The sequence below is a fragment of the Eucyclogobius newberryi genome, unplaced genomic scaffold (assembly GCF_026437365.1).
Source record: "Eucyclogobius newberryi isolate DKJ021-1_F unplaced genomic scaffold, fEucNew1.0.hap1 SCAF_21, whole genome shotgun sequence".
NCBI classification, from domain to species: Eukaryota; Metazoa; Chordata; class Actinopteri; order Gobiiformes; family Gobiidae; genus Eucyclogobius; species Eucyclogobius newberryi.
The window spans coordinates 5,628,509-5,640,544 of record NW_027315846.1 but is presented as its reverse complement, the minus strand read 5'-3'; the positions used below and the strand labels follow the sequence as shown (position 1 = coordinate 5,640,544).

Here is a 12,036-nt window from a genome sequence, read left to right as displayed (position 1 = left end):
TTCTTACATTTTTTACTGTTTTATTTTGTACATAATATTTGGCCCACAACTCAGCTTGAGCGTCGAAATTCGACAAAAGAGTTTGGTTTGATGGAAACTGTGGCTCATGCACTTATTCTATATTTTCAAGGCCAGCGGGTTAACTTAACCTCTTTACTTAAACGCTCCCACGGGTGTTTGTATTTAGTGGTGTGTCAGTTCAGGTGAACAGAGAACTACAGAGAACTACAGAGAACTACAGAGAACTACAGAGAACTACAGAGAACTACAGAGAACTACAGAGAACTACAGATAACGACACAGACGTGGAAATGTTAGTACATATAAAAGGTTTTCTAGATCTTGAGAAGTTTATTTTGTTATAAAGTAAAATACAATATTTTTCAGTTCCAAATACCTATGACTAAATGTTTCTCTCTGTAGATCAACTCTGAAGTTGTAATGCACATAAACTTGAGCACAGTGTTGGTGAAATTACACTTCTTATACATTTCGGTTTATGAGAACAAACGTTTCGTAATTTTTTTTAATCGATCCAGTAATTGCTTCAAAAACAGCGTAGGCTATATAAAGCTCTTTATTTCTTATATTTTTAATTGTTTTATGTTTTACGTTATGTTTGTCCAGCCTGAGCATCGAAATCCGGCCCGCGGCCCAAATGAGTTTGACACCCCTGGCCTAGGCCAAAGATTGAGAGTTTCATGTTTCTTTTTTGAACTACGTGGCGCTGTTGCGACGCGCGTTCTCGCAAGCTCCATTTTATTCGAGTTGGGGCCGAGTCAATTGCGTCTATGCCCCACGTGTGACTTTCATCGATGTTCAGGCGGTCAAAAATGCCCGAGTTGTGGCGGTAGAATGACCATGAATAACAATAAGAAACCAGGAAATAACAAAGACTCCTCGCTAGCCAATAACACTCTGATTTACAGCTGTTATGGTCAGAAAATGTTGTCACAGTATTGCACATGAGTTATAAAAAGCTGAATGACACATGTTCAACGTGGGCTTACAGTGTTAGTTGTAGAAGTATTAACCACTACACTTCACCATAAATCAGACTCTCACTTGGAAAAGCAACTGTCTTGTGTGTTTTCTATCAACTTGAAAAACCGGCTCTCCAACCCCTTTGAGGAGTGAGACACGTGAGGACAGGTTTTCATTCTTTGGCTTTCACAACTCTAACAGGAGTTTTAAAATGGAGCAAAGCGTTGAAATCCACAGTTTAAGTCCTGCAGATGTACGGAGACTGATCCGACACGAAGACGCAAGAATCAGCACGACTACGGGACTCGCAAGTGGTAAGAGCTTGTATTTCTTGTGGTAGATTGTATTTCAAAGGTCATGTCTGAAGTACTCAACAATTGTTTGCTAATATTGAGTACAGATCAGAGGTGGAAGTACTCTGTTACATTTACTACAGTGCATTTACTTTTTAAATGTATTTCAAGAGGATTTGGGCTGGCACCAACTCATTGCCTAACCCTGAACCCCTAATCCTACATTTTTATAGTAGTTAGGAGACAAGGGAAAACATGTAACAAACTAGACTGTGTAATCTATAAGTAAAAACATTTAAACACAAAAAAAATTAAGGCCGCCATATTGGATTCTGTAACATCCAAATTCGTCACTTCCATGAGTTATGAGTGTATGATCTAGTGCTGACCGTTAAACGTTAGGTTGGCACTAGATCATACACTCCAAACTCAGAATTCGGAAGTTACAGAATCCAATATGGCGGCCCCCGAGGCCTACAGATTTGTTGGCCCTGCGGTTAGAAACACTGCGTGGAGTTTTGCTGATCTTGGGTTCGACTCTCGAACCCCCAACTGCTGCATGGGTGATGGTCTTTCAGCTGTTTAAACGGATGCAGTGAGCGTCTTCTCATTTCTGAAACAACCATGTGGAAAGACGAATCCCGTGGTCATGGAGAAGACTCCGAACATTCTGAGCAGAGAAAACACCTAAGGAGAAGCAGAAACTAATCTAGGAAGGAGCAGACGAGACTGGATTTGTCGTTAAAGATACAAAAGCGCCACACATAAGGTGGAGGCATCGATGAGAGAGTCATGGTAAAAGATACGCTCAGCACAGACGTGTGCAGAGGCAGATAGCGCGCTGACGTCTAGGGATGGTCAAGCATGGGAAAGAATCAATGTGCCCGTCCCGGAGACGCCTGTCACGCTGGCCATGTCAAATAAATATGGGAAAGAGTATCTGGAGTGTCTGCCAGTGTGGGCCAATAGATTTGGTTTTCCATCTGGCGGATCACTCGGCACGGACAAAATGTATGAGTCACGTCAGTAAAACTGTTAAACTGAATGAAGGGAAATGAAGGTTTGGTGATTTCTGTCATGTCTTTGGGATTTTAATGCATTTTTTCCTGTTGTGTGAAGCACTTTGAATTGACTTGTGTATTAATTGTGCTCTACAAATAATACATTTATTAATAATAAATGAAACGTGTACAACATTAAACCAGCCAGAGCATGTCTTGGAGCCTGTTACATCTTTCCAAGCTCAGAATTCACTCGAGGAACTGATCATCTAAAGTACAATTGTAGCGTGTGATAGTTTGTGCAGTTGATATTCCACATAAGGCTTTGTAAATGAACAAAAGCCAATGTTTGTGCTCTGTGAACTGCAAGAGAGGGACAAACTACTTTCTGACCCAAAACACAATGTGAGAGAGATTCACGTCTATGCAGCACAGTTGCTGTAGTAAACTGACTCAAGTGAAGGAAGCATGTAAATCATTTTAATCAAATACGGACATAATTATCGACTGTACAAGGTGAATAAATAAATACATTGCAACGTTGGTTCCTTGAATATCAGGCGAGAGTTGGTTTGAGTGGAACAAAAGTTAAAAGTCATAAGCTGCCAGCACTGTACAATATTTAGTAACCTGTATATATATAACCCTAACCTTAAACAAAATAACATGGCAGTTTTGGCCGCGCGCCGCGGCTCTGTAGACACTCCCTTTTGACAATACTTTTAAATGTTTTACATTACTTGTATTATTTAACTTGTTTGATGACATTTCCTGATTTCAAAATAATTTAGCTTGGTAAAAATAACATATAGTAGCTGTATTTATTTTGAAATAAACGGTGTGGTGGTAATATATATTTATATTACTGTGTTTATTTAACTTCATCCATCTGCTTCCTTTGAGCACTGTAAAACTGTGATGCACTAAAAGAGCTCAAAGTAATGGATAAAAATGAATACAAAATACATTCAAGCTAGAAATACAGTGTTGTCAATAGTTTTAACTAAACTAGATTGTATATGGATGTTTTTGCAGTGTATTTGTTCATTTGTACTAAATAAACATTAGAAACATACACATTTCTCTCATTTAAACAGTGACACAAGCTTTTGAAAAAGTGATCGCGCATTGAATTTTACAATTTTCTGATCCAGGATTCCAACAGGCGAACGTTACGATGCTGCCCGCTTCTTTGGCTGAAGATTTTGAAGTTTTTTGTCAGAGAAACAAGGCTCCGTTACCTCTCATTTACCGCAGCCGACCTGGAGAAACTGACTGCCCGCCGGTCGCTAAAGACGCAGATATAAGGTTAAAAAAAAAACTGTTTATTTCTGTTTGAATGTCTGGAGAGTTTACCTGCTTAAAGGTGCATTATGTAACTCTGTGAAGACGCAAGCAGGTCAGATCTGTGGAGAGGCGTCCCAGCTCGCGGTAAGAATGGAGGTTTTTCAAGGTGTTCAGAAAAGGAAAACACGTGTCAGGCAAAGCAACAACATCACACGGAGACAAGCAAGGAGCAGGACACAATAATTGCAACGTTATAATGATTTTATCTCTTTTCCAGGACGGACATCTCCCAGTATTGTGTGTACGAGAACGGCAAAGTGTCAAAAACGGTCTCCAACCTGAAAGACTACACAAGTCCTCTGAAGTATTGTCCTCACACTCTAAACGCCTGTACGTTCACCTGTGGAGCTGCAGTTTGGACTCATTCTTTTGCGTGTCTGCACAGGGACATGGTGTGTTTCTATCTGGGCTGCAGTTTTGGCTTCGAGGGCAAACTGAAAGAGGCCGGTGTTCCCGTGAGGAATGTGGAGCAGCAGAAAAACATCAGCATGTACAAAGTGAGTCAAATATGTGTAAAATATGCTCGACACGATGAACACTCGACACGAGCGGCCAAACGCGACGAGATTCCAATTTGGAGTGGAAACTAGTGTTGCCACGACACTAAAATGATCGTAAAACCCCATTTTGAATATTTCAATACCACAATGATCATTTTTCAAGATACTGATGAGACATGAATATTACACAGGTGTGCCTTAGGCTGACCACAAGTTCAATGTTTTTTCTTTATGGGGCGGGGCTGGGGGTCAGTATCTGGTTGTTGTAAACACCGATCCAGAGCATCCCACCAGAGTGTATGCAAGAACTGGGACGTTTTCAACTTCCAGGAATGATGTACAGATCCTTGCCACATGGGGGCGTACTTTATCATGCTGCAAAATGAGGTGACGGTTGTGGCTGAATGGCGTGTCATATCTTTGCTCTCACCAGTCTCGATTCTTCCCACATTTCTCCATGGACTTGCACAGCTGTGTTTGTGTGCAGACGTCTGTGCCCTGTGTACCGACCGGAGTCTTTCACTGCCCCCTGGTGGTCACGATGCGTCCTGTTCCGGCTGAAATGCTGGACACTGTGGTGGAGGTCACTCATCTGAACCCACTGGCACACGGAGCTCCAGTGCACATAGGAGACCCAGGTAAGACTGCACTCCATGAACACAAGCGGTTGGTTGAACTACACCTTTAGATGATGTGTAACAAGATGGCGGCGCTCATGGCAGCCTCGGCGTTTTCCTGCTCTTCTCCCTGTACACAAACTGCTGCATCTCCAGCCACGACTCCGTAAAACGAATTAAGTTTGCAGACGACACCACCCTCATCGGGCTCATCTGGGACGGGGATGAGTCTGTCTACAGGAGGTGGACCGGCTGGTGTCCTGGTGCAGAGGTAACAACCTGGAGCTCAACGCCCAGAAAACAGTGGAGATGATCGTGGACTTCAGGGAAGTCAAAGCCCCCCACCCCCCCTCACCATCTCAGACTCCCCCATCTCCACTGTGGACTCCCTCCGCTTCCTCTGCACCACCATCACCCGGGACCTCAAGTGGGGGCCCACCATCAGCTCACTCATCAAGAAGGCCCAGCAGAGGATGTACTTCCTGTGGAGATGATGGTGCAGTTCTACACGGCCATCATTGAGTCCATCCTTACCTCCTCCATCACCTCCTCCATCACCGTGTGGTACGCTGGAGCCACAGCCAGGGACAAACAGAGACTACAGCGCATTGTGCCTCTGCTGAGAAGGTGATCGGCTGCAGAATTCCATCTCTGCAGGACCTGTACGTCTCCAGGACTCTGGGACGAACAGGTCTGATCACACCCGACCCTTCTCACCCTGGACACGGACTATTTGAGCCGCTCCCCTCGGGCAGGGGGCCACTCCCCTCAGGCAGGAGGCCACTCCCCTCAGGCAGGAGGCCACTCCCCTCAGGACCAGAACCTCCCGTCACAAGAACAGTTTCTTTCCCTCTGCCGTTGAACTCATGAACACTGCCTAAGCACCTTACGCTCACTGCACTGTTCACTTCTTATTGCACTACATAACTTTATATTTTATTATGTACATATCATGCTGTTCTGTATTCAGTATTCAATGTCTTGTTGTTTGTATTGCACCGAACCACCAGGACAAGTGCCTATGTTTGTGAATTTTATTTATTGACAAATGGCAATAAACCCTATTCTGATTCTGATTCTGATTCTGATTCTGATTCTGATTCTGATTCTAAATGAACTAGCAAGCCTGAATCTAGAATCAAATAGGAGTAAATGAGGGTTGGGAGCACTTGGCTCAATGGTTTTCGTTTTAAACAGGGGCAGTGCAGGGCAAAGCGCTGACCAAAAAGAAAAAAACGGAACAGGTTATAGCAAATGTTCTAAAGTTATCCTGTAAACCCTTCCTTACCCTGTGAACAAGTAAAAGATCAAAAGTGGGACTAGAAAACAGGTCTAAAACGGTACAAACCATGTGTATCCTAAGTCTAAACTTAGAACTGGTCCAAACAAGTGCTAAATCTAACCCAAAGACCCCTGAATAACACGGGCCCGTCAGGTGTAATGTGTCATGTGTTTCAGCTCTGTTCGGGATCCAGGACGTGTCCAGACCAGATTATGGAGACGCCGTGGACCAACAGCCCGGGGACGTTCCCGTCTTCTGGGCCTGTGGAGTCACTTCTTTAGAGGCAGTACTTACAGCCAGTGAGTTCAAGTTTCAGTCAATGATTCAGTCTTATTTTTAAATGCTGTTGTTGTGTTGGGCCAGACACATCTTACATACATGTGGTCATGTGTATATTGCATTCTAGTCTACAATGCTAGGTTTTACTGAATAAAACAAATAATAAAGCATTTACTTGACTTAATCACCCACGTATTTTCAAAGTGCTTCATCGTAGAACTAGAATTTACACAATTTAAACCCATTGTTTTCACGCTATCTGCGGAATGTCCTGGTTTGGTCTTGGCTTAAGCCCAATTCAAACCTGATGCAGAGTTTATCCTGGTCTAGTCCAGGTTTAGTTCTGGGCTTAGTCTCATTTAAGTGTGAACGCAGAGGCTCAATCATGATGCATATAGTTCCTGTTGTGTTTTTGTGCTAAATAAGGGTCTTACCTCGCCTTTTGCCTTTTCCCCCAGAGCCGGCGTTGGCCTTCAGTCACTCTCCAGGCTGCATGTTCCTGACTGACCTCCCAGACTCCTCCTCGGCTCTGGACCTGTCCCGTCACAGTCTGGACCTGTCCCGCCACAGTCTGGACCCCCGTCTGACGCCCCTGAGCTTCAAACTGTCACACAAACCTCTGCTCTACAGCTTAGCTTCAAAGAGGGCCGTGCACAAAATCAGACAAGTGGAGACGATTATCGATGAGAAGAAGCGTCCAGGTGATGTAATGCGTCAAACTGTTGTTATTTGGGTTGTTAACTGGACGGCATGATAAGTATAAAAACATCTAGGCCTTTGACAAATGAACAAAAACAGCAGCACATTCTTTATGACTGTCCAGTGTAAGATATCATTTCATACTTTGGTAGCAGCTGTGATTGTACTGGCCCTGGTCTAAAAACCGGACGGGCAACTACAGTATTTATAATTGAATATTCGAGGGTGTCGGCTCCAGTGGATGTTTCTGGATCTACAGAGAGCAACATATTTAATACTTCATACTGTGTAAAGGGCTTGAAAAGGGAAAACACTTGATCATCAGGTTTATTCTCGTGGATGGTGGCGACAGCAACAGATGGAGCAGCAGCATCAAAGATATTCCTAGAGTTAACAAAGTGCTGGTTAAACAATCAATCAATCAACCTTTATTTATAGAGCCCTTTACAACACTTAAAGTGAGCAAAGTGCTTCACAATAAAATCAGGGCAACGCAAAACTAAGTAAAAACAAACTGTATAAAATAAAATGTCATTACATTACATAGTGTTAAAAGCCAGTCTGAATACATATGTTTTTAGCCTAGATTTAAAAAGGTTCAAATCTGTGATGGGGCATGTCGGGGGGAGGGGCATGTCGGGGGGAGGGGCATGTCGGGGGGCAGTTTGTTCCAGAGTCTGGGACCAGCGACAGAGAACGCTCGATCAACCCAGTGCTTAAGTCTGGCTCTGGGCTCGTCCAGTAAAAGCTGATTTGACGACCTTAGAGTCCTGCTTGGGTTTCGGACGGACAGAAACTCAACCAAACAAGATGGTGCCAGGCCATTCAAAGCTTTAAAAACAAAAAGTAGCATTTTAAAATTAATTCTAAACGAAACAGGATGCCAATGAAGAGTAAAAAAAAACGGGGTGATGTGCTGACGTCTGGGTGTGTTGGTTAGAAAAGGCGCCGCAGCGTTCTGTACGTGATGAAGGCGGCTGAGGTCGGACTGGGAGACACCGACATAAAGTGCATTACAATAGTCTATTCTTGAGCTGATAAAAGCATGAATTGTCCTTTCAAGGTCGGTGCAAAACGCATCACAAATATCGATAAATATAAAGAGGGAGCAGAGTTTTGCGATAAGGATTGAACTGTAGAATTGCCCTTTGAGTCAGTGAGAGACGTTTGAGCTTTACAAACTTTACATATTTATTTCGCTTATGACAAAACTGCTGTCAATCTGCTGCTGCTGTGATTGCCTCGGCTCCTGCCTCAGCTTTATCACTCCGTTGTGTCGTTTGAAAATCATATTTATAATGACTAATGTGATTGTTTATTTAAACTGGCTAAGTGAAGTGGCTCCAACAATTGTCTGAGCTCCAGATGCCACTCTTGACACACTTCAAGTACTTTCCAAACCCAGTGTCAGTTGTCAAGGAAACCAGATAACAACTACAAACGTTTGCTATGATTGGGTAAGTTCAAAAGCCTGAACGTTGTCACTGTCTTCATGTTTTCCTCATTAAGGTGCTGTGATGGAGAAAGACGCGCTCGTCCGCTGCTGTTTGGCCCTTTCTCACGCCTCCTCTGTCGCCATAGTAACGCACGGTCTGAACAGGTGCTATTTATAGACGAGACAAAAATGAGAAAAACCTCGTCATGAATGACTTTATCATGTAAAGTATTAGACTTTAGACACAAGGCACAGTCGTGTAGAGCAGGAACACAGTACTTTACCTCTGCACTTTACTTAAGTACATTTTACAGTGGATACGTTTTACTTTTGAGAACAAGTATCTGCACTTTCAGGACTAAAAAGTACTTTTCTTCACCATTTGAGACATATTCACTTTCATTGTTTGAGTATATTGCACTTCCCAACTTTGAGCAAACAAAGATGTGATAATAAAATGGATATATATAGAAAACCAATCTCTTTTAATTAACAAAAATCTGACCATTTTTTAATCCAGATCACTATTTGTGACGCTTCATTAGTTCTCAACATCTGTCTGAAAGGGGAAGTTACATAGTGCACCTTAAATTAAATTAATTGTACTAGTCGGATTCAAACCCTGTTTATTATTATAGGGATGGTTCCACTTGTAGTATACTATATACAATATTTGACTTGTTGTGGCAAATAAAACATTTTTTTACCTACATTATATCTATATTTTAAACCCACGACAAGGCCCACAAATTTATATAAATAGTTCACAAGATTTGAAAAAGTAGTTCTTCTGTAAAAAATATTAGTAACATATGTTTTATTGGAAAGAATTTTATTTGATTGCTTTTATGTTTACATTACATTTATTATTATTTTTTTATTATTATTTATTTTGTTTTATTGTATTATTATTATTATTTTATTATTGTTTTTTCTTCTTCTTTTTTTTCTTTTTTTTTCTTTCTTTCCTTTTTTTTCCTTTTTCTTTTCTTTTTTTCACGTTTTACAGATATAAAGAATATGTGTAGGAAAAAAATGTTGGTCTGATTTCAATTCAAAAATCAAAGTAAATCCGTATTACCACCGATATGTCATATCATTATTATTATTATTACTCTAACATTAGCCTAAATGACAGTGGCATTTTTTGTAGACTTTCACCTGGAGCTGTTGCCATGGCGAACACGCTGTCGTCTCTGGGGAAACGGGTAACCATGGTAATGGACCCGAACCACGACATCGTCCAAGGATCCGTGAGCTCAGGCGAGAGAAACATGACCAGATTTATTATTATTAAACTAAAAAAAGGCTTTTGTTTCCGGGTGTTTAAAGTTAGAGCACAATTTGCAAGTCATAAAATGTTAATTGGTAGGGTCTCCCAAGGCAAACAGGTCCTAGGTGACGGGTCAGACAAAGATCGGTTCAGAAGCCCCCTATGATGACAACACGAATAAGGCAGTCGCCCGGATCGGCGTCACCGGGGCCCCATCCTGGAGCCAGGTCTGGGATGGGTGCTCCATGGCGAGCGCCTGGTGGCCGGGTCTTACCCCACGGGGCCCGGCCGGGCACAGCCCGAAAGAGCGACGTGGAGCCGCCGTCCCGTGGGCCCACCACCCGCAGGAGGATCCATAAGGGGCCGGTGCAGAGAGATCTGGGCGGCAGTCGATGGCAGGGGCCTCGGCGACCAGATCTCCAGACACAGAGACTAACTCTGAGGACATGGAATGTCACCTCGCTGGGGGGGAAAGAGCCTGAGCTTGTGCGGGAGGTTGAGCGATACCGACTAGATATAGTCGGCCTCACCTCCACGCACAGTTTGGGCTCTGGAACCCATCTCCTCGAGAGGGGTTGGACGCTCCACTTCTCTGGTGTTGCCCGCGGGGAGAGGCGGCGGGCTGGTGTGGGCTTGCTGATAGCCCCTCAGCTCAGCCGCCACGTGTTGGAGTTTACCCCAGTGAACGAGAGGGTCGCGTCCCTCCGCCTTCGGGTGGGGGACAGGTCTCTCACTGTTGTGGCGGCCTACGGGCCGAACAGCAGTGCAGAGTACCCGGCCTTCTTGGAGTCCTTGGGAGGGGTACTGGACAGTGCACCGACCGGGGACTCCGTTGTTCTACTGGGGGACTTCAACGCCCACGTGGGCAATGACAGTGACACCTGGAGAGGGGTGATCGGGAAGAACGGCTTCCCCGATCTGAACCTGAGCGGTGTTCAGTTATTGGACTTCTGTGCTAGCCACGGATTGTCCATAACGAACACCATGTTCAAGCACAAGGGTGTCCATCAGTGCACATGGCACCAGGACACCCTAGGCCGGAGGTCAATGATTGACTTTGTTGTTTTGTCATCTGACCTCCGGCCGCGTGTCTTGGACACTCGGGTGAAGAGAGGGCCAGAGTTGTCAACCGATCACCACCTGGTGGTGAGTTGGATCCGCTGGCGGAGGAGGAAGCCGGACAGACTTGGCAGACCCAAGCGCATTGTGAGGGTCTGTTGGGAACGTCTAGTGGAGCCCTCTGTCAGTAGGGTATTCAACTCGCACCTCCGGGAGAGCTTCTCCCATGTCCCGGGGGAGGCTGGGGACATTGAGTCTGAGTGGACCATGTTCTCCGCCTCCATTGTTGATGCGGCTGCTCGGAGCTGTGGTCGCAAGGTCTCCGGTGCCTGTCGTGGCGGCAACCCCCAAACCCGGTGGTGGACACCGGAAGTAAGGGATGCCGTCAGACTGAAGAAGGAGGCCTATCAGGCCACTCTGGCTTGTAGGTCTCCGGAGGTCATCGACGGGTATCGGCAGGCCAAGCGAGCCGCGGCTCGTGCTGTCGCAGAGGCAAAAACCCGGGCCTGGGAGGAGTTCGGGGAGGCCATGGAGGAGGACTATCGGTCGGCACCAAAGAAATTCTGGCAAACCGTCCGGCGCCTCAGGAGGGGGAAGCAGTGTGTCACCAACACCGTTTACGGTGCGGGTGGAGGCCTGCTGACCTCGACTGGGGATGTCGTCGGACGGTGGAAGGAATACTTTGAGGATCTCCTTAATCCCTCAGTCACGTCTTCCGAAGAGGAAGTAGAGACCGGGGACTCGGAGGCTGGCTCATCCATCACCCAAGCTGAAGTCACTGAGGTTGTTCGCAAACTCCTCGGTGGCAGGGCTCCGGGGGTGGATGAGATCCGCCCTGAGTACCTAAAGTATCTGGATGTTGTAGGACTGTCTTGGTTGACACGTCTCTGCAACATCGCGTGGCGTTCGGGGACCGTGCCTCTGGACTGGCAGACCGGGGTGGTGGTCCCTCTGTTCAAGAAGGGGGACCGGAGGGTGTGTTCCAACTACAGAGGGATCACACTCCTCAGCCTCCCAGGTGAGGTCTATTCCAAGGTACTGGAGAGGAGAATCCGACCGATAGTCGAACCTCGGATTCAGGAGGAGCAGAGTGGTTTTCGTCCCGGTCGTGGAACACTGGACCAGCTCTATACCCTCCATCGGGAGGGTTCATGGGAGTTTGCCCAACCAGTCCACATGTGCTTTGTGGATCTGGAGAAGGCTTTTGACCGTGTCCCTCGGGGTGTCCTTTGGGGGGTGCTCCGGGAGTACGGGGTCCGGGGCCCTT

At 45.4% G+C, this 12,036-nt stretch overlaps 1 protein-coding gene across 2 annotated transcripts; it reads left to right on the top strand.

Annotated features, from left to right (window-relative positions):
- The first annotated feature begins 1,175 nt into the window (after nucleotides 1-1,175).
- LOC140370887 (putative hydro-lyase BLi00500/BL02808) lies at nucleotides 1,176-10,396 on the top strand. 2 transcript variants are annotated; one of them, XM_072458155.1, is made up of 9 exons: nucleotides 1,176-1,298; nucleotides 3,433-3,586; nucleotides 3,843-3,929; nucleotides 4,011-4,122; nucleotides 4,613-4,763; nucleotides 6,201-6,323; nucleotides 6,762-7,004; nucleotides 8,512-8,602; nucleotides 9,591-10,396. In XM_072458155.1, exons 1-9 carry the CDS (start codon nucleotides 1,196-1,198, stop codon nucleotides 9,874-9,876), a joined length of 1,350 nt encoding a protein of 449 aa, XP_072314256.1. In that variant the 5' UTR covers nucleotides 1,176-1,195; the 3' UTR covers nucleotides 9,877-10,396. The 2 variants fall into 2 exon arrangements, with proteins under 2 accessions (XP_072314256.1, XP_072314257.1); XM_072458156.1 differs by lacking the exon at nucleotides 8,512-8,602 and having other exon boundaries at nucleotides 9,591-9,708.
- The last annotated feature ends 1,640 nt before the right edge of the window (nucleotides 10,397-12,036 follow it).